This window comes from Mycteria americana, chromosome 3 (assembly GCF_035582795.1).
Source record: "Mycteria americana isolate JAX WOST 10 ecotype Jacksonville Zoo and Gardens chromosome 3, USCA_MyAme_1.0, whole genome shotgun sequence".
NCBI lineage: Eukaryota > Metazoa > Chordata > Aves > Ciconiiformes > Ciconiidae > Mycteria > Mycteria americana.
In genome coordinates this window covers 65683705-65705802 of record NC_134367.1, presented here as the reverse complement: position 1 = coordinate 65705802, position 22098 = coordinate 65683705, and the positions used below count along the sequence as shown (strand labels likewise).

At 40.4% G+C, this 22098-nt stretch overlaps 1 protein-coding gene across 1 annotated transcript in view; it reads right to left on the bottom strand.

Annotated features, from left to right (window-relative positions):
* Window positions 1-4643: 4643 nt before the first annotated feature.
* The window catches only part of PEX7 (peroxisomal biogenesis factor 7), a 45951-nt gene continuing 28496 nt past the window's right edge, over window positions 4644-22098 (bottom strand). Inside the window, exons 9-10 of the mRNA XM_075498813.1 lie at window positions 19953-20052; window positions 4644-7323 (exon numbers count right to left, since the gene is read on the bottom strand). Of these exons, the coding sequence (XP_075354928.1) occupies window positions 7255-7323; window positions 19953-20052 (169 nt within the window). The 3' untranslated portion in view covers window positions 4644-7254. The remainder of the gene's footprint in view (window positions 7324-19952; window positions 20053-22098) is intronic.

The window sequence follows — 22098 nt, the reverse complement described above, 5'->3', positions numbered from 1 at the left end:
AGACCCGTAGGAAACCCCACGTCTCCCGGAGCGGGGAGGTCAGTGCAAGCCCCCCCACGCGTGCACAAGCATGGCGGTACCGCCGTTCTCTCCCCAAAAGCGTACGTCCTCCCAGGAGAAAGCCCCCCCGGCTACCGGCGGCATCCCGCCTGCAGCCCCCCGCCTCCCCCCGTTGGGGTCGCGGCCGCCCCGCGGCTCGCCCGCCCGCTCGCCGAAGGGAGCCCTTTCTCGGGCGGGGAACGGCAGAGGGACGGGAATCGCTGCTAAGAAAGCTGGGAGGACCTCTTTCTAGCAGGGAGACCTTCGTTGAAAAGTCACTAAAAATTGGTAACCACACAGAGTCTTCGAAAGTGATGTTTTAAAGCCTGGTAGCGTTTAATAAGCTAATCCCTCCTTTCGACTTGCCAGGTGAAGGTTTTAACAGGAGACTGCAATAGATCACCTCGACTCTAAGGAAAAGCAAAAGCAGTTCTCTCGGACAGCCAGTCCTCTACACGTCTCCTGCAGTGTCAGGCAACGTAAGGGAATGAAAAACTGTACTTTCATTCGGAGCTGCCTTGAGCCGCCTTTTAACATCATACGTGTTAGGTCTCTCTCATTAGCAGTAAGACTACCTTTCACCCATCAATATGAGATCAGCAAAGTTATTCTTTATTTTAAACAAAACCAGCCTCCCCTCTCTCCACAGGAACAGTATTAGAAAGAACCAGCTTGGGGGAAAATGGCACACTTGACACCCAAAGCTTGGTTTTGGAAGACTTACCATAAAAAGAGTGGACCAGATCCTGAAAAGGATTGCCAGTTCTGGTGGGCTTGTACGGAATTTAGCACAAGCACAGCACACATTTCAACAGTATCAAAAAGGCACAACTCTTTTCTGTGACATTTCTGCAGAAAAATGTTACATTCCAGTCTCAGCTCAGTTCATAGACCTCACTAGACATACCCAGCTTCCAATGCCAGCTATACTTCTTCCCAGTCACTACACTGGAAACAGTGTACAGCGCAGTGTTCGGGTGAGACCTGTAGCAGGAAAGGGGTGCTGATGCCAACAGCTCTGAACAAGAGCAGGGCAGGCGTTAGGACTGCCAGGCAAGCAACCGTGCGCAAAACGACCGCACTAGTATGGAGCAGTGGCAGGAAAAACACACCGGACCCACAGCGCTGGGCTCTTCATCTGAACCAAGAGAAGCCCTGTGTGCCCAGGATTATTGCTGGGTGCAGTAAGGGTCTCTCGGTGGTCACGGGGATCAGTTGCACCAAAGAGGATGTGTTATAAGTTTCCCGGGTTACAACGAGCAGCGGAGCTGGTACAGGCAGGGAAAGGAGGCAGGGCAAGGTTTATAAAATGGAACAGCAGAGGTACGCATTAAGGTATGAGTGTTTGAAGATGAAAATTGGTAATGGGGGAAAGGAAACCATGGGTACCATTGAAATTAAACAACAGAGGTAAACCACAAGAGAAATAATGTTCTCTAAGCAAAAACTAGAGGAACTTCTTTTTTTCAGCCTCTGGGGTAAACATGTGGATGGAGACAGAAGCGATGTTTGGAAATCTAACCTGCAGTCTGTTTCCAGAAGGTGGGAGCTGAGTGCAAGTCCACCTCGCGCTTCAATGCCATCGGCCGTGCTTGTGCAGGGGGCCGGCGGCTGCTGTTGACTCTGCCTGTGACCGATGCAGACACAGCAGTGCTTCCTTCTACTTCTTGACATGTGTTCCTGGATAAATATTCTCTCTCACCAGAGGCCGTCTCCAGCTTGCCTGGCGTTTTATTTTTCAATCTTCAATTTATTCATTTTTTATCAAGCTACTGTTCTCACTCCCTCTTTCTTGCTTGGCATTTTCTCACCTTCCTTCCTTTCCCCATTCCCATTCCCAAGCCTGACATTAATGCAAGAACAAGACTGACTTTGTGAGGACCACTGTAATACTCGCCTGACTCAAAACTGCAGCCTCTCTTTTCCTCCTTCACCTCTTCTCTTCATCTTTACAGAATCCATGGGAGGATTCTCCCGATATCTATAATTTTAAGTTGGCTTTTCCCCTTTTGACTTTAAGTGTTCCGTAATTATTTTCCACGACAGTTTAGTTTCCATTTTGCTCTCTCTCTGGTTCTTACCAAGGCAGTTGCATTTTCATCTTCTTTTCACATGCAAATCTTTAGTTGTAATAATATGAGTACTTACATTTCTATTGATTAAAAACTCCACTGACTGAAATATTAAAACACTGAAAAAAAACCCCCAGGACTCTGTGCGTATGCCTCCTTTTAAAAGGCAAGAGTAATACCTATCTGAATTTCTCAGGTTACCTCAGTCACAAAAGCCATGGATGCAATCGGGATGCTTGGAAGTTTAATCTTTGCTAACTCAGGGTGGGAAGAAAGCATGCACTGAAACCCAGAAGTTTTCAGGCACAATGACATGTCAGTTGCGGTCACCTCCCTGGGGTCATGGGGTGCTCCACCTTGGGGGCCTTCACCCACTTCAGCAGCTGCGCTGCAGCATAAAATGTAAACTCACAGTTAAGTGGCCTGACATACTAAGGCGTATAAAGGTTGAAACTCTCATTTAAACTTACTGGAGACCAAGTCTGGCTTCAAAACCCACTGAAGAACTGTGCCAATGCATTTACACCAGCCTCCATTTGGACTCATCCCAAGCCCACACACAGCACAGTTTAAAGGAACACGTGGATCACTGTGACAATGTTTGCACATGGGAGAAAAAAAACTCCTGCCAAGTAAGTGCAGATGGAAAAAAATCTAATCGTGCTTTCTGGAAATACTGTAGTAATTGGGACTCCACCTAAGCATAACCTCTGTAAGAAACAATTTTGTCCCCTCACCAGTGAAATTAGCACTAGAGAAGTGAGTCTCTGACTTTGTAGAGGATCAGGCTGCAAGTCTGCATTGGGGGCTAAATATTTCCCTGATTGAAACAGAAAACCAAGCATAGCAGAAGGATAAAAATTTGAACAGAGTAGACTAGTTCAGTTGGAAGGGACCTACAACAATGATCTAGTCCAACTGCCTGACTAGTTCAGGGCTGACCAAAAGTTAAAGCATGTTAAGGGCATTGTCCAAATGCCAGGCTTGGGGCATCAACCACCTCTCCAGGAAGCCTGTCCCAGTGTTTGACCACCCTCTCAGTAAAGAAATGCTTCCTAATGTCCAGTCTAAACCTCCCCTCCTGCAGCTTTGAACCAGTCCCATGCATCCTATCACTGGATCCCAGGGAGAAGAGCTCAGCACCTCCCTCTCCACTTCCCCTCTTCAGGAAGCTGTAGAGAGCAACGAGGTCGCCCCTCAGCCTCCTTCTCTCCACACTAGACAAGCTGCAAGTCCTTAGCCACTCCTCATAGGACACTCCTTCCAGCCCTTTCACCAGCTTTGTTGTCTTCTGGACGCATTCAAGTACTTTCACATCCTTCTTAAATTGTGGGGCCCAGAACTGCACACAGTACTCAAGGTGAGGCTGCACTAACACTAAATTTGGGAGCTCAAGTGTCCATGTCCCAAGTACCATATCCTATGTCTTGGATCTCACCTGTGTTGCAAGGCCAGCTTCTCTTGCAACATCTCTCATGGTACTCCTAGTTCCTGTCTTGTCTATAGCCGGCAAGGGGGGTGGAGGGGAAGGTGCTGTCTCTTGCCCAACCACCCCTTTCTCAACATGGATTGAGGCCAGGTCCCGTACTAGTCTCTCACTGCCTCTCCACCACCCCACATTCAGATAAGACTAGTACTCCTGCACTTCACTGGGAAGGAACTGGATAAAGCAACAGAGACACATCACTTGAGGTAACACTACAGTGAAGGTACTTCCCTCACACTAGCTGTTCTTGTGTCCAGAGACAGCAGCGGGTGCTCAGTTCATCACCTGACTCTCTTACAAAATTTTGACCTAGCAGTGGGGCACAGATCACAGTAATGAATAGCTCTGTGGTTCCTTACAGTAATGAGATGATGATTATGCCTTAACTCTATTCCTTTGATGCAAATTATGCTCAGTTCTGCATTTCACCTAAGTACAATGACATGTCTGAGAAAAAAAAAAAAAACATGGAAAAGTGTCAAATTCCTACGGGCATCCATCACTTTTTAAAATGGTTTCTTGGATGAAAATGGTAAAGATCTATATAAAATGTTTAATGGACAGTTTGCTTTAATTAGGCTCTGATGCAACCATGAGGTATAGAGGGGAAGTGGTGTGCAGAGTTGTAGCCGTTCCCCATCACATGACCCTGGCCACATTCAAAACTGAGCAGTACTGCTGAAAGGCTGAGTACACCCATGCCTGTGCAGCAAAATTTGAGGCCAGCACTGTACTTGGCTAGAAGAAAGAGATCACTTCATCACTGACATGTAGTTGGCACAAGCAGACACAAAGAATCATTTAAAATAGCTCTCCTTTATCAAAATGCAGACCTGATGGGACACAGAGCTAGGCAAAGTTGCATGAAGTACGGTCTCTAAAAGCACAGAGGAAAAATGCGACTGTCACCCAGCATTCATACAAGACATAAACCATAATTACAATACTCTTTACTTATAGGATCTCTCAGTATCTTTCACTGCATTTACTTTTTGATCAATGTTTCTTAATTGGGGAAGTGAATGCAAGAGTGTAGCCAAAGACACTGTGTGCAATTAATTTAATAGCATTGTAGAACAGCAAATCCACTCCTTCAGAACACGATTATCAGTATGTTTCTTGAACCAAGGAGAAACCTATGGGCTCCCATAAAACAAAATCTTCCACAGGAGCAAGTTTAAAGTAGAACACATTACGTCTTTAAGACTGTTGTCATTAAAGGCCTGTTTCAGATCAGAAGCTAGTATTATGGTCATAAAGTAAAAAGTATTTCTTTAAAACAATTATAGCTAATGTTCCCTGAAAATTAAAAATCAGCAACAGCTATTGCCAGATTGGTTTTTCTATTACATGCAGAAATGTTATAGCACATTCTCTTCATTCAAAGATCACGCAGGAAGATTACAGGCCACAGTTTTTATTTACTATGTGCGTCTTCTAGATGCGTTCATTTTTCAAAAGAATTAAATCTGGATGCAGCAACCTTCAGCACTGAAGCTAACCAGGACATGAGGGGAGAGAAGGCAGTTAAGAAAAGGTTTAATCCACGTGTTGAGTGTGCATGTTCAGAATTCCATTTTTTCTTCCCCTCTGCTAGGTTTTCTGAATTTGCCCTTCCAACTGATAGGCTATGGCAGCATTCTGGAATATCCCCCTCCCTCCCCCCAGAAACAAGCATATAAAATATATACCCACAACCAAAATGTTCCACTCAGATAAGTAACTCGTAGTCTAAGGAGAAAAGGGAGATAAAGCAGAAGAGTGGAGTAACTATTAAGGTTGAAATAATCAATTTTAATACCTAAAATTAGGTTTTATGGCCCATGGTATTGCTGAAAGCTATATGCAGCACAGCTTTACCATTGCATCATTCCTCAGCACACAGAATTAAAGTGCAGTAAACATTTGGAATTTGGTGTAACACACTGTTACAAAAAAAGAAAATCTACTTTTTGTTACTAATTCAGCTCGAGAAGATGGTATTCTGGGTCAGTTTGCACTGACCCAGAAAAATGTAAGATCCTATCAGGATCCAAATTCTCATGTTGTAGAAGAGGTTTCTTTCTTTCTTGCCCTAACACCAGATCAGTACACGCATATCTCCCTGTGGAGATATCTACCTCCAAGTTCCCTGGCTCTTTCTCCAAGACAGCACAATCATTCTTTCCTTGCAACTTGCAAGCCTTAGCTCCACTTAATTCTTTCATTTCTTCAAAGCATCCAGCAGATCTGGCAGTGTCTGCTATTGCTTGATGTATGAGTGGTGCAACCCAGAAGTGTCATTAACAAGAGACTATGAAAACCCGACCAAAGATCTGCAAAGACCCGGCCTCCAAAGAGTCTTTTGATGGTAAAGATTGATGATATGGGGTAACAGCAGAAGTGAGACAGCTTTAAGAAGGTTAAACAAAACAAAAAACCAAAACCAAAAAAACACCAAACCAAAAACCAAAAAGGCTAGGAGGAAACCAGGAGAGAGGCCTAAGATATGCCAGTGAGAACTGCAGGAGTATCACAGTTGGATCCTGAAAGAGTATTCACAGGAGACCAGAGAAACATAAAAACTGAACACCTCTACTTGCCCCAGAAAAACTCAGATGAAAATATCAGCATGTGGGCTGAGGAGTCAAAGTGGGCATGCAAACTACTCAACTTACCTATAACACGTTGGGCATATTCTTGTTAGTATAATAGCTTGGCCACACTGGATCTGCTATGCTTATGCCACGTAGTTAATCCCCACGTATGTAGGTTCAACTGGTCTGGACATCAGCCCTCACTGTGGCTAGGCTGTCTGAGGTCCAGAAACACTGAATATATGCCCACATTCCTCTTCTATCTCTTGGAAAAACTTTCTAAGTCAAAATAGAAGACAAGTCTAATAAAAAAGATGGCTGTCATATCTCTAAATCTTGAGGATTGTGATCCAGTTAGCATTGTATATATTTAATTTTTTCCTAAATATTTTCTCTATCATCGGAGTATCTTTCTGCATGACTTCATCAACTGTTTTACTTGAGATCTATAGGGAAAAAATGTATGAAAATAATCTTTACCATCTTTGTGAAACAACAATCAATCAAAAAGGTCAAATGAATCAGCTGGCTATAAACTATGACATTTACTGTCTATCAAGAGTATTCATCATATTGCACAAGAAAATAATGCAACATGAGTCACAGCAAAACATATAAATACAAATGCACCCGAGTGATACAAACCTCAGTTGACATTACAGTACTCTACAGTGAAAAGCCACTTTCTTCTTTTCTTTTCTACAGTGACATCTCAAAATACACTGCCAGTTACTTTTATTCTTTATAAGGATCAAAAAGATTCAGGCCTCTGCTCTCATCATTAGCCAGACAGATCACAAAATTGTGTTGGTGATTCTACTCTAGACACCAGCTCCTATCTGCTACAGCCACTCTTCGGCCATTCAGTAGCTGTTGAACATTTTGCTGGCTCAAGTACTACCTGTACAGTAAACCAAGCCCTAAAATCTCCACATGCTTAAGTGCACAACACTCCATTCAAGCAGAGTTTTACTTAAAAAGAGACACTAAGATTAGTGACACAGTTGACACTTTAGCACAAGTCTGGTTGTGGGGGAAGAGAGAAAGGCTCCTGGTGTGTCAGATCATCTTCACTTTCTCTCTAGACAGGAACTGCCAGACATGATGGAGTATAGATCTTGACTAGTTCGTCCCAAGCACAGTCCACCACCTACAAAACAAACAAAATCTATTTAGATTCTTCATGATTGTCATTTTTACAAAAAACAGAAGGAACTTAGAAGAAATTAATGCATATTGTGGCGTTAATGCTGGTTGGTACTCTGATTTACAATGCTTCAAAATTATATAATAATGCAGTTGGTTTTGTTTTTTAAAACTTTGTCTTAACTTTACTGAGGTGCACAAAAATTAACAATCTCCTATTTTTCATACTCCCCATAAGGAAAGTGGGGAAACCTTTGGGTTTCAACTGATTGTTCCAAACAGGCTAAGGAATGTAACTGAGAATGAAATGAAGGAAGGACACACAAAAGTCCAGACCTTGTGGTGTTTCTTCTCTTTACAGGGTCCCAGGACCCTTTTACCATGATATCTAAACACTTCATGATCAAATCTGAACAACTTTCTTATACTTGCAGGTAGGGAAAATTGTTATAGACATTTTCCTAATGGAGAGCTAAGGAATGGAAAAACAAAGAAGTTGACCAAAATGATGCAGGAATTTTCTTGAAGAATTAAGCCAGAACTTGCGTTTCACACTGATAAGCTATGAGATCACTGTATTGTTTTTTGTTGAGAAGAGAGATGTCTATTTGCTGAGCATTGAGAACTGGGGGTGGTGGTGTTGCTTCAAGCACTACCTAGACCCCACTAGTCTGATGAGAAGTGATGCCACTTGTGCCAATGGCATCTTATAAACACAGCGACCGATTCCAGTATAACTAAAACTCTTCTGAATTGCAAGTCCCAAGCTCTATTCTAGATGCAGGTTTGAACCTAAAATCACAAAACCAGAAGGCTAACCTAATTCTATAGCATTAAAAGTTTTTAATAAATAACAAGATTCAACAGGAGGCAACTATAGAATGCTTTAGGTTTGAAAATTATTTGATAATGCACTTTAGAGTCTGTAACAAAGTGAAAGGGTTAACCACACTGACAATTACTCAAGTAGATGAGCAGTAATGAATAATACGAATTACATATTCACAAAATACTGTGAGAGACAAGAACTAAGGCAAAGGGAAGAAGAAAGAAAAGAGCTAAAGAGAAAAAGCTGATGAGCCCCACAAATATATGCCAGTAAATCTGGCTGAATCCATCTTGCATTATCTTTACAATGTCCTTTCCAATTGGGATCACAAAGGATACAGTATTGGATCCTCTGCACAACAAGCTTCCTTCTGCTGCAGACTGCAATTCCTGTTCTCTTCTAGAGCCAGAATGAACAGCTGCACACTAAAAATTTGGAAATTCAACTTCAATATTTGATTTCAGACTATAATTAGCCCATTTTGTGTTTACTACACTGCACTATTATTCATTTTTATTGCTTCCTTAGCTGGTTCTACTTAGTTATTTGAAGTTATTTCCACATACATCTAAATGGATCAAAAAATCTCTTGACAACGTGTCTGTCTATTCATACGACATAATAGAGCTTTGTGTAATATAATGTTCTGCTGCATTGCAGTCCCCCAAATCATATCAAAAGGAAAATATAAGTTCTCCACTAAATGCTATGTAGAAACTGGCAATCACGTAAAACACAGGTTTTTTAATATTCTCCACAGCTCTGGATCAATATCTGTATTTCTACAGGCAACACTTTCTACTTGCATAAAGAAACAAGAAACAGAGATAACATCTGGAAAAAATCCCATGGGAATTCCCACCTGTTATCAATGTAATTAGCATCCTTGAAGTAGCCTCTGAACAAATATAGTTACAGAACCATTTAATCTAGCAACACTAAAAATAAACAGGGGATATTAAAAGGGAGTTTGAAAAGGATCACTTGCGGTAATTTGCCCAACTCATTGACTTAATGATAGCACATGAAAGATGAAAACAACCAGTAAACAAAAGGAAAATAAAAGCTACAGCAAATAACAGTGTATCAGGTTCTCCTGAGCAGCAGGAAGTCTATAATGGAATACTGATATCAGAAACCTTGATGAAAACACACATGCAAAGAACAGCAAACAGGTATGTATGGGAAACTGGGACACTACAGCATGGAACAGCATTACAAAATGCAGTAGCATTTCCATTTCTCCATAATACTTTCTCCAAAATACAGCCAAGACTGTAAGAGAAAGGGGACAACTGTAAGCTAACAGCGTGGCAGCCAGCATTAACTGGGGGACAGCTGCTACATGCCCCTTTGCAGCATCTCATAGATTATCACTGCGTCAAATACAAATGACTAAAATGAACCCTGGGATAAAGAGAAGTGCCTGTCATGCAGCTACTGCATCAGTTTACCAAATGTCTTCTCCTTTTGCCTTTTTTCTTATGACCTATCTTATACAATGGTCTTATGACCATTGTATGCCTTTCCCCAGAAGAGGGGAACATAGGATATTGAATATAAGTGCTTCAAAAGTATTTAGAAATGTCAGTTCTCATGTGACGTATGAACATTTTTAATACATACTTTAAAGCACTTTAGCCATTTTTTAAAAATAAACTAAATGCTACTTAATTTAAATATTAAAATAGCAGCAGGAATTCCATTGGGATGAGGACTGATCCAGCACACCACAGTAAATAAATATGGCATAAAAAAAGCCGCAAGTTCCTAGAGTTTATATTTTGCTCAATGAGATGATGTTACTAACAGGCAGAGAAAATCCTCCTGTGGTAGGATGAAGGACAAAGGAAAATTGAAAACAGACTCACACATTATTTGCATACCTGATAAAAGTCCTCGCCATTAGGAACATGAAGGCACGGAGGTCTGTCTTTCTGTGAAAGTGTCCACTGTCTTGGGGACAAATTTTACTCTCAGATTGAAAAAAATCTCATTGATTTCAGTATTTAGAGGGTGCATGATTTACTTTTTTTTTTTTAAGCTGATATGCAAACAGAGTAGAAGACAGTTTATCTCAGTTGCAAAGAACCGTATAAGTTATAATATCCTTATACTATTGAATCTTTTGGACACCCGTACGCCATGCAATTTTCATTATCATTTATGAATACTAAATTGCTCTTGTAACTACAGAATAAAATTCTACTATAGCAACATTTAACTATCAGAAGTTGCAGGGAAAAGGAGAATAACTAGACCTTAATTGTAAAACAAGAATATTCTACCTTAAACTGACTGGTAAATTACATCAAGAAATAATGCAAACAGAAAAAGCATTCTAAACCTGATAATCTTAATTATAACTAAAGCTATATGGGACAAAGTCTAACAAAATGACATTTACTACTTGTCTCTAATGCTTTTATTTCAGTAGCAAAGTTGCTGTACTAGTATATATGCTAGGGGTACTGTACTGTTATTACTGCAGAATAAACATCATGCCAAGTTATCTGCCAGTAGAGATTTAAGCAAGTCTATTTGAAGCACATAAAATGGGGATCACTGTATTTCCCTTCAAGTAAAGCCAAAAAGCAAGCAAACAAACAAAAAACTGCAGTCATCACAGGAAGCTGATTGCTTGACTAGAAAATCATAGTTTAACTCAAATGAAACAGCTATCCTGTATTTTATTGAAGTGTTTATCCTTGTCCCAGAGTATAACAATGTTTCCCACCAATTGATTTAATATTGACATCCATCCATTTATCAAAGCCATTTCCATTGACTCACTAACTGATTTACTCCTCTGACAGGCCCTCTGTTTCCTATTCCTCACAATCATCTTGCTTTGCAATAGACTTAGACCTTTTCCAGCACCTGAGGGCAATCCATTCAGCCTAGTGCAATTACCTGCATGACATTCTGCCTTTTTACTGTTCCGAAGAAGCAAGAAAACAAGAGAAATCTCCCAAGTTAGTAGCTAACTTTTTTTCAATATTTGAAGGCATCATAAACCCCCAAACCCTAACCAAGATTAAATATATTCAAAAGAACAACTAAAAACTTTTGAGTTCAGTAACCCCTTTATGAAGGGGTTTAATCAGAAGAATGTACAGTCCCCTCTAGATTCGTATTTCCAGAAGTATCTTGGTGCCACTCAGCTTCCAGTGTGCTCATAATAAATCAAAGGATAATACGCAAATGTGTCTGAGTGACCCATTTCTCTTCTCAGCTTTTCTCCATCCCATTTTCAAATAAAACTAATAAGACCTGTCTTTTTTCTGTAGAAGAGACAGCAGAAAAAGTACTCAGTTCTTCACTTCCATTAATGTTGTGTTTCCCTTCCTCTTTTAGTTTCTTATCTTCCATGTCTTTTCATACCGAATTTAATGGTCTATTTATATCATTATTACGTATTTTTGAGGGGACCTGAGCATTGTCTGTAAGCGTGTGGGATGGAGATTAAGTGGAGATAAAGCAAGCTATTAGGTTTGCTACTCATCAAATGACTTTCACAGGTGATCATTAAAAGTGGTTGGTTAAGTGCATAATGGATCATGCATGAGTTTATGCATTCAATACCTATTTTGTACTAGAAAATCCAAAACACTAGTGTGGCCTTTTGTTTGGTCAACAGTTGCTGGGGTGAACTGCACATGATGCCTACCTTTACACAAGAGTGAAAGTGATGGGAGTCGGTAAATTAAAACTTCTTATTTTCAATATGCAATAACACCAATCATTTCTTAATCTACTTTTGAAAAAACATGCACTGATTTAATTATTATTTCCAGTAAAGACAGAATAAAACAAACCCTGGACCAGAAGTTCTTATAAAGATCTAGGTTCAAACTACAGTTATCAGAAACAGATGTTCCAAATACTGCTTAAGAAATCCATTTCTTTCTTAAGGAGAGAAAAGATAAAAGACTTGAGGGGCATTATTTTTCAGATTGCAAAGATAGGTCACAAAGAACTGATCTAAAAACCAGGGAGCTGTCTCAACATTTGCTTCGTTGCTCTGACATGGGCAACAGGAAGATGACTTGGTCGTTGTGCTACACATTTCTAAATGGAAGTCTTCTGAATGTGTATTTCATCATTAAGACATAAAGGAAAGTGAGATGTGAGTTGCAGGTTAGAGAGAAATCCTTGGAATCACCACAGAAATGTGTCGCAATTCGTCTGTACTCTACAGATAAGGGGAAAGGCATCTTCCCCAGTCTTTCAAGAACTGTTTTAATCGGTAAAGTCACAGAATCACAGAATCATATAGGTTGGAAAAGACCTTTAAGATCATCGAGTCCAACCTTAAACCTAACACTACCAAGCCCACCACTACACCATGTCCCTAAGCACAACATCCAAACGTCTTTTAAATACCTCCAGGGATGGCGACTCAACCACTTCCCTGGGCAGCCTGTTCCAATGCTTGATAACCCCTTCAGTGAAGTAAAATTTCCTAATATCCAGTCTAAACCTCCCCTGGTGCAACTTGAGGCTATTTCCTCTCATCCTATCCCTTGTTACCTGGGAGAAGAGACCGACCCCCACCTCTCTACAGCCTCCTTTCAGGTAGCTGTAGAGAGCGATAAGGTCTCCCCTCAGCCTCCTTTTCTCCAGGCTAAACAACCCCAGTTCCCTCAGCCGTTCTTCATCAGACTTGTGCTCCAGACCCTTCGCCAGCTTCATTGCCCTTCTCTGGACACGCTCCAGCACCTCAGTGTCCTTCTGGTAGTGAGGGGCCCAAAACTGAACACAGTATTCGAGGTGCGGCCTCACCAGTGCCAAGTACAGGGGCACGATCACTTCCCTAGTCCTGCTGGCCACGCTATTTTTGATACAAGCCAGAATGCTATTGGCCTTCTTGGCCACCTGGGCACACTGCTGGCTCATATTCAGGTGGCTGTCAACCAACACCCCCAGGTCCTTCTCTGCCAGGCAGCTTTCCAGCCACTCTTCCCCAAGCCTGTAGCTTTGCATGGGGTTGTTGTGAGCCAAGTGCAGGACCCAGCACTTGGCCTTGTTAAACCTCATACAATTGACCTCGGCCCATGGATCCAGCCTGTCCAGATCCCTCTGCAGAGCCTGCCTACCCTCCAGCAGATCAACACTCCCACACAACTTGGTGTCGTCTGCAGACTTACTGAGGGTGCACTCCATCCCCTTATCCAGATCACTGATAAAGATATTAAACAGAACTGGCCCCAATACTGAGCCCTGGGGAACACCACTTGTGACTGGCTGCCAACTGGATTTAACTCCATTCACCACAACTCTTTGGGCCCGGCCATCCAGCCAGTTCTTTACCCAGCGAAGAGTACACCCATCCAAGCCATGAGCAGCCAGTTTCTCCAGCAGAATGCTGCGGGAAACCGTGTCAAAGGCTTTACTAAAGTCCAGGTAGACAACATCCACAGCCTTTCCCTCATCCACTAGGCGGGTCACCTTGTTGTAGAAGGAGATCAGGTTTGTTAAGCAGGACCTGCCTTTCCTAAACCCATACTGGTTGGGCTTGATCACTTGGTTATCCTCTATGTGCCATGTGATGGCACTCCAGATGACCTGCTCGAGTCAATCATAAGTTCTGTAGAAAATATACTGGAACTGCAAAATGCCTTCCTGTGCTGATGCTAACCTTGGTGACCCCAAATGCAGTCAATTTACATGCAGTGAAACTGTGTTTTCTAATGACCCTATCCAATCTTCAAACTCATCCTTCAGCTCAGAGTTAAGCTAAGTTTTTCCTTTTGGGATACACAGATAATCATAAGCCAAACAATGTTTTTGGTAACAGCAGCAAAATCCTGTTTTCTTTCATTGAGTTTCACTAGTGCAATTCACTGGGACTTCTCAAACAGATTTACTGATCATGCAGAAATGAAACAAAATCCACTACATTGATTAAAAGATGAGGCTCACAGAAGCAGCAAGTATTTGTAAGCCACTGAATCAAATACAATGCACAAGCAACACATTTACTGAGTAAGAAACTGCTGCCTCCCACCTCTTCCCAGTACTTCAGAATCACACAGTGCATTTTCCTCTCATCTTAGGATGAGACTTCTGCTGATAATGGCAAAGAGTGATCATTACTCATGAATGGCTAGCTTTGACTTACAGAGTGAAAGTTTAGTTTTAACAGTTTGGGAAAGACATACAATAAGCACCAGTAAGAAATGTCACCTCCCTTTCCCCTTCCAGCTTTGTAAAGGAGTTCAGATTGGTTTAACATTTGCAGCTGGTTAAATTTGATCTTTCCATGCAAAAATCCACTCTGAAATTAAGTAAAAGAACAGATGCTGTAGGATCTTTTCATCTCAAAGGATCACTAACTGCATAACTTTAGTAGCATCCTGGAGAAGGACCATAAGGACAGATTAAAATGAAGCACAGATAGTGATATAATTACAGCAGTGTGATAGCCACAACAGCTGGGTGGAAGCTATCAGTTCCTTGGCAATTAAGTGTAAAAGATAAGGGGAAGCGATCAAAAGAAAAAAGCAGAGAAAGTCTGTTCTGTACATTTCCACAAGATGTAACCACTTTTATATGAAACAGTCAACATTTCTGCGCCTGTTGAGGGTGCACAATTAATTTAAATGAACAGCAAAATACATAGCAAAACAGCCTCACTAAAGACATCTTCTGCATTTATATCTGGCTATACTGGTTAAGCCAACTACAGCAGCCCCTCTCCTGTCCATTCTCCTGCTTGCTGTGTTGGCATAGCTAATGTGGCACATTGTACAAGCTACACATAGAAAACAGGTAGCAGAACAAACCTGTACATCGAAACTTGACAGATGATCAAAAATTTTTCCATAAAGCTGGAAGAATTTAGAACTAGATTTCAGTTACCTTCAGGGGATGCAGTTCAAGTGTATACACTTGGCTATGACCTCCCTCCAACTAGTAAGAACTTATGGCTTTTAAAATTTTAGTGATACTGATGCCATAAGAAAAGTCATGATACCATTAGTACAGCAACGTTTCATGGGATCAACAGATCAATGCTACAAAGCAGGCACCTCTGCTCAGTTCTAACTGCCTCTGGCCAGGTGGAAGGAAGGAGCAGACTGTGCTATGGCACAACATGCTGGTGATAGCCCGCAGCTTTAGGGAGAAGTTCAGGGAAGCTGGATCACAAGGACAGTGTAACACAGAGCACAAGACTAGTTTCATGGGTACTGCACTGGTATTATCACTGTCTCTATATTATTTGGTATCACGTATGTGTATTGCCGTATTCACCCCTCACCATTTCCAAATGCAATACAGAGGAATTGTGGCCAGGCCCTTTCTTGCATCAATACATCCCAAAGCTCCAGGTGCTTTGAAGAAATAAGAGAAACAAGTTTCATGTGAACTAATCTACTCTGGGGGAGTATTTACACAAGGAGGTGCAGCCACACAGAGGGCTAGAGAAAACGAAGTTTGCCTCCCAAACTATGTTGACACAAACAGCTATTTAGACAGCTAGTTGCCCATTTGTAGTATAATTACCATGCAAACACACACAACCACAATAAAAGAAAATCGTAAGTGATCACTATTTGTGTTGTACATAAGTTATTCTAAAACCTAGACTTTAGCATGCATTCAGATAACAGATGATTTTGGACTAGAGAACTGACATTTGGTTTATCCTCGTTTGGTGCAGAACAATTTTAATTTCCAAAGGGAGCACCTCAGTATTGCATATCACTGAAGTCCTGTTCTGATTTGGCATGTCATGGATGTCTGATGTGCTCTTCATGTATCAAGTGTTCTAAGCCACTAACACCCCTTGCCATCACTTCCGTTGAAAATCACGTATCCTTGCAATTTAGGAATGTCATTGTTCATTGCATAAAAGTACAGAGAAAGGGAAAGATTCCTCTCCTGTTCCCATTAGATACTTAATCCTGTTCTCAGCAGCAAGATAGAAAGCCTGGCTCAATGGAAAGCATTAATTTATACTTTCCACTGGCAGCTTTACAGAGTTCAGAACAGATGTGAAGTATAGGCTGAGAAAGGTTTTCAGACAAAATTCAGAGCTTCAGTTTTTCTTACATTTGTGTTAAGCAAAATACAGCTTTAGAACTACAACAGAAAGGGTTGGGTATTTTTTGTCCACGATTTAAAGAAATTCATGGTACATATGTATTTTCTATTCTTTACATATTTATTGAAATAATTTCAGAATCAAGATAAGAAGGACTGAATGTTCACAGTATCTGTACTTCTTATCTGTGTCATTGATGGATTGCCTAAAAGACATTTAAAATTAATTCATGACTGCTGTATCACATTCAACCTACAACAGAAGAAAAACGGCTGCTTTTAAATAAAGCTGCATAAATAATACCAAAAGAAGTTACATTCATGCTTACATGCTGTAGGTAAGCACAGCAAAATCCCAGTAAGACCTAGGCTTAAAGGAGTATTATATTTTAATTCATCAGAACATTCACAGATCACATACAGGGAAAGTAAGTATCAGGAGAGAAATAAGAAATCCGATGAGCTACAGAGTACAATTCCAATATATGGTCTAGCATTATCAGCCCCTAGTGAGGAATAGTATATAGCTGATTACCATTTTCATATTTTCTACATATATCCTATGCCTATCTAGTGTATGTAGAAAGAAACAAGCTTTGATTGTTTTTCTTATACCCAAACTTTGGAAAGAACTATCATGTCTGGTTTAAAAAACTGCATATTCTTAATACTGCTGACAAGGTAAATGGATTTGTTCAGCTCTTAATACTGTACATCATTACAAATTTCAAAGATTTTTGGTGCTTAGGGTCTTGCCACTGTTCTTGTGCATGCCAAAGCTACTTTGGCCGAAAGCTGGAGTTCGGAGTATTTTCTCCTAGACAACCTGCCTTGCAAGCTCTCACAACAGCACTTGCACTTCAACAGAGAAATACCCTGAATATTGTGAGGATCATTTCTGTTAATGCTTTGCACTGTAAAATGCACATTTTTCTATGCACATGAAAGTTTCTTTGTTAGTTGTCTGAAATTGCTATGAACCTGACGCCAACATTATGGTGGAAAAAAAAAACCCAAACCAAACAACAGTTGATTTTATTAAAATGCAAAGCTTTCAACAAATGCTTACTTTACATAGAGGCAGATACCCCAAAATATCTTAATTAAGCACAAAGGAGTTTTCTGTTTCATCTAGTAATACTTACCTTCACAACCTGGGACCCATTGCTTATGACCTCTCTCCCACATGTTGCCTCCCCTTAGCAGGATACTGTACAAGAACCAGCTTGCCTGCATGTACCTACTCTCTGCCTGTGGATTCTGTTCAAAGCTCAATCAGTTCCTCAGGAATGTCTTGTAAATCCTAGATCAGATACTTAATCACAGTATCTATTTTGAACACTTTTTCAAAAGTACAGACTGGTTCTTCCTTGACATGTAAATGATACTTCAAAAATGCTGAAGTTCATTGGGCAAAGCCAAAGAAAATATCATCTGGCCAAACAACAAAAATATCATTAAGAGTGAAAGCAAAGGTTAATGACCAGAATGGTACTTAATTTGACTATAAATGAATAGCTTGTCCATTATGAATAAAATACCCTGCACGCATGGAGGAGAGAAGCAGTTCAAATCTCAAGTCGTAACTCCTTATAAAGCACACAGTGAAAATCACAAATCATACAAATGCATGAAGAACAACAATGAATGGGACTCATTATCAGCTCTTGATAGAGAGCAGACATGAAGGCAACCTACATATTGGGAACAGCAGCATAAAATTTAAGCAAATAATCTTGGTTGGATTGATGTAGAAGCCAGGGGAAGGCTGCAAGTGCTCATACTGGAAGCAACTATTCAGTAAGTGTTCATTCTTTATCTTGTAGTTACAGTTTAATTCTATCATAGATTTTTAAACTTCTTTCAAAAAACAGTATGTTTACAACTTGGATTGCTGTGATATCCAACTCTCACAATACATTAAATCAACTCAATAGAAAAAAAACAGAGGAATATTAAAGCTGTTGCAGATGCCAAACTTCTGCCCGGAAGGCACATTGGCATGCAGTGTATATTGATATGTTCCCCAGATTTACAGATTTTGTGCATTAAGTCCAACATTGGACTTGCAGAATTTCTGTGTGGAAAACAAAATACCTGGATGCACGAATGCCCTAATGTAGATGGGTACGCACACCATCATTTTCCTTTTTCCAACATACAAGTGCATGTGCAGCTGTTTACTTTCAATTCATTATCTATCATCAATGAGCATTTACTTCGCCTTGTTCCAAGAACGCTATTCGATACATTGCAGTTACAAAAGAAGCAACATTACATGGCAGCAACTCCCAAGTCTGACAGATAAATCACACAAAAAGAAGTCATATCTAGCCAGACAGTCGGAAACACCATACACTGAGACCCATTCTGTAATATAGAGGGCTCTTTGCAACAGGCTTGTAATCAAGATGTAAGCGTATCCTCAATACAAAACGAAGAAAAATCTTCTCACCTCATTCAGATCCATGACAAAACCCACACCAACTTCATGGAAAGCCAAACTGGGCTCAGAGCATGCAGTGATGTAGCACTGTAAGGCCCTAATGTATTACACTATGCTTGCTGCTCCCTCTGGACTCAATTCATCCAGAATCGTACCTATGCACTCACTTGGGATGAAGTTTTAATTCCCAGCAACTGGTCTTTAAGCTATTCTTGCCCTGCCCCGACAAAAAATAACCTGAAACTTGAGAATGTTTTTCAGCCTTACAAATTCCCCTATGTGGTTCACAGCATGGCCTCGTGAACAGTTACTGCAGCACTTGTGAGGCACCAGAATTAAGGGAACAACCAACCAGGCAGGAAACTCTTCAAGCTAGCATTTGGTTAGAATGGTTCCACATGCATTAAGCTAAGTATTTTGCCAAACTTACACCTTTCTCCTGTGTCGTTTTATCAGCAGCAGAAATTACGATGGTTTTATTTGCTTTGTCCAATCAGAATTTCAATGCAGATGTTACAAGTCATTTTTATCTGGGGTAAAAAATTAATTTCACTGTGACTTAGAAAGGAACCTAGATGCAAATGATATCTGTGGCACATTAAATAGTGCATTAGTTACAGTTAACTCAGTGACAGTAATTTCTGTGTGGAAACTATACGCTTTCTCATTTTAAAGCAAATAATTAGCTTTAGTTTTTCTGCCTTGCCTGAAAAAACAGTTCATACTACAAACAACAATCCTCTGTTTACAAAACAGAAATGATTGTAGCAACAGAAGCAGAGGAGAATCCTACCACAACCAGTACATAAATAAGTGTCCGTGATATAATGGGTTCCACTCATTAGCCAAGGGTTTTAGAACTCTAACTACATATAAAGCCTCTTCTAGTACTCCAAATATTATGACAAACCAGGTCTAGGTATCACGTGTGACACTACCAATGTTTAACTTGACATTCTAAGTAGATAGAAGAAAGCTCTGTATCTCAGCTTGGCATTCTAGGCCCTTCTCTATTACTCTTGCTTCTGAAACAAAACTACCTCATTTTCCCTGAGCTCACCATGGCTTTCAGCTATCTGATTTTGCAATTCTGTCTGTCCTGCCGTCCTCTCCTACCCAATGCAAGTAACTGCTTTATAAATAAAAATGGACCTGAAGTGAGGTTTATTTAATAAGCATTCAGCCAGACTCATTTCCAGAAGCTTTCTGCAATCTGGTGGCTCTTATTCAGGATCTGAGTCCTGCAGTCCAGCCATGACCACAGTGGCTATAACAGGCAAGTGAAAAGTAAATTCATCCCAGCTCTTACCTGACCACGGTTGTGAAGACTTAAATCCAGTCCACATGTAAATTCAGTATGATGCTCAACTGTTTCTAGCAAAGGGTTAGGCTTGGAAAAGTCCCAGAATCTACAGAGAGAGGGAAGGGGGGGGGGGGGGGGGGGGGAATCAAACAAACCACAATTAAAGTAATTGAAAGGCCATTTCAAAAATATAATGCAAGATATTGACAAATCTGTTGTTGCCAGGGTATTTAAAAAGGCAAACTCATCCACTTAGGAAACATAACAAACCATATTCCTGCAAAGCCATCTGCTGATTTGCATAAATTAAACCCCACTGGGTAAAACCATCTTTGTCTCCTGTTGCAGAAACTGAGATCAAAGTTGGCACCAAAGAGCAGCCGTTGGGACATTATTAAAACACTACAAAATGTAGGCTAGAATACTCTTGTCTTTTTATTCTATTTCGTGATGGCTGGGGAATTTTATCGCTGAAAGACATTAGCACAATTTATGATTTTTCTCAGCTTTTGGTATTGTTCACTATGGGATCTTCATTTACTGCAAATTACACATTCATTTAGAGATATTGGTCATTCCCAGTCTCAAATTTGAGATTGTGCTCCTGTGAAACAGAATTTCATGTTATAATTTAATAATAAATTTGAACTACAAAGATCAGTTGCATTACACAGTTAATTCCACTAATTCATATTTCAAAAAGCAATTTTTCTTTCCAGCTTTGGTTGACGTAAATGCTTAGAGAATAGATTTCTGAAGTGCTTTACTTCTCCCAGCTACAGCCCTGTTAGATGCAATGTCCATCAGTGCAGTTAAGAGCAAGGATAAGAGAGGTGTAAGAGAAGATGGGATGAAAGTATAGGTACAAGAAATCTCAGTTGTGAAAAAAGGATTCAGGAATAGAACTTTCAGATAACAACACACTAACAAGACGCCATATGATGGCACAAAAGAAAGATTTGGTTTTCTTTTTTGCATTGTATATACTGCTTAGAAAAGTCCATAGGCTGCAAAGCACAGCACATTTTGTGGGCTGGCAGCTGTAATCAAATTTTCTACAGCTCAAATTTTCTCAGAGTGGTCAATCATATGCTTTACTTCTTCTGTAACAACCACAGAGGCGTCTCTGCCTTGCTCCTGTTGGGGAAAGTGACAATACTTAATAAGAACAGTTCATTAGCAGACGAACTACACTGAAAGCACTGTATGTTCAAATCAATTCAGGTAAAATAGCAAACACTGGAGCCAGCAGGGTCAGTTTGTTTAACGTGTAGATGTTATTTCCTTCATAAATGAGCAGAGTGATATCAGCACAATGGCTATGCCATAGCAACAACCCTCTTAACTTTTTCCTAGTACCTGAGATCTAAGACAAATAACTTATTTTGCAGGAGAGAGGAGTAAAAGACCATCGCAGCATTTTCATCCTCCCACATTTGTTCATAAGAAGGTAAGGAAACAAATCTCGTTTCTAAGTAGTAGTGGTAGCCTTCCTTACCACATTAGCTCTCCTCTAACTCTTGAAAGATAGATGCTCCTAACTGAAAACTAAGATTAAAGGAGACAACTTCAGATCTACATGAACAAAAACTTTGACAAGACTTTCCGATCAATTTTAAAAATAGTAGGACAATTTGGCATTTATTGTATGGAGTCATGTTTGCAAAAAGTCAGAAGCGGTATAGAGTTTGAGAGTACTGCAACTTAGTTCAAGTTCCGCAAACTGAGACCTTTGGTGGTTTTTTGTATAAAAATAATTAGTAGTGGAAGTCCAAAAAAATGTACAGTCTCCGGACTGAGAACCATTGATGACAAGTTAATGATGGCTCTTATAACAACTTTGCAGTCCAAAGTGAAAAACGCTATCTATAGCCCAGCTTCCAAAACTAGCATGGTGACAATTTTTTGCTCAGACTGAACTTCCATCGTGTTCTGAAGACTTAAAGCACAATGGAAGTTCTCTAAGACAGTGTTCACCCCAGCAGGACAGCTATACAGCAAAATGAAGATGCATTCACAGCACAAATAGGTGTGCTTGCATTACTTTAACTGTAGGTGTATCTACGCAGTGGGCAGCATGAACTTCAACAGTAGGCCAGACAACCACATATGCTTTTAGGGTCCATTACAGGTTTGTACAGCCTGTACAATC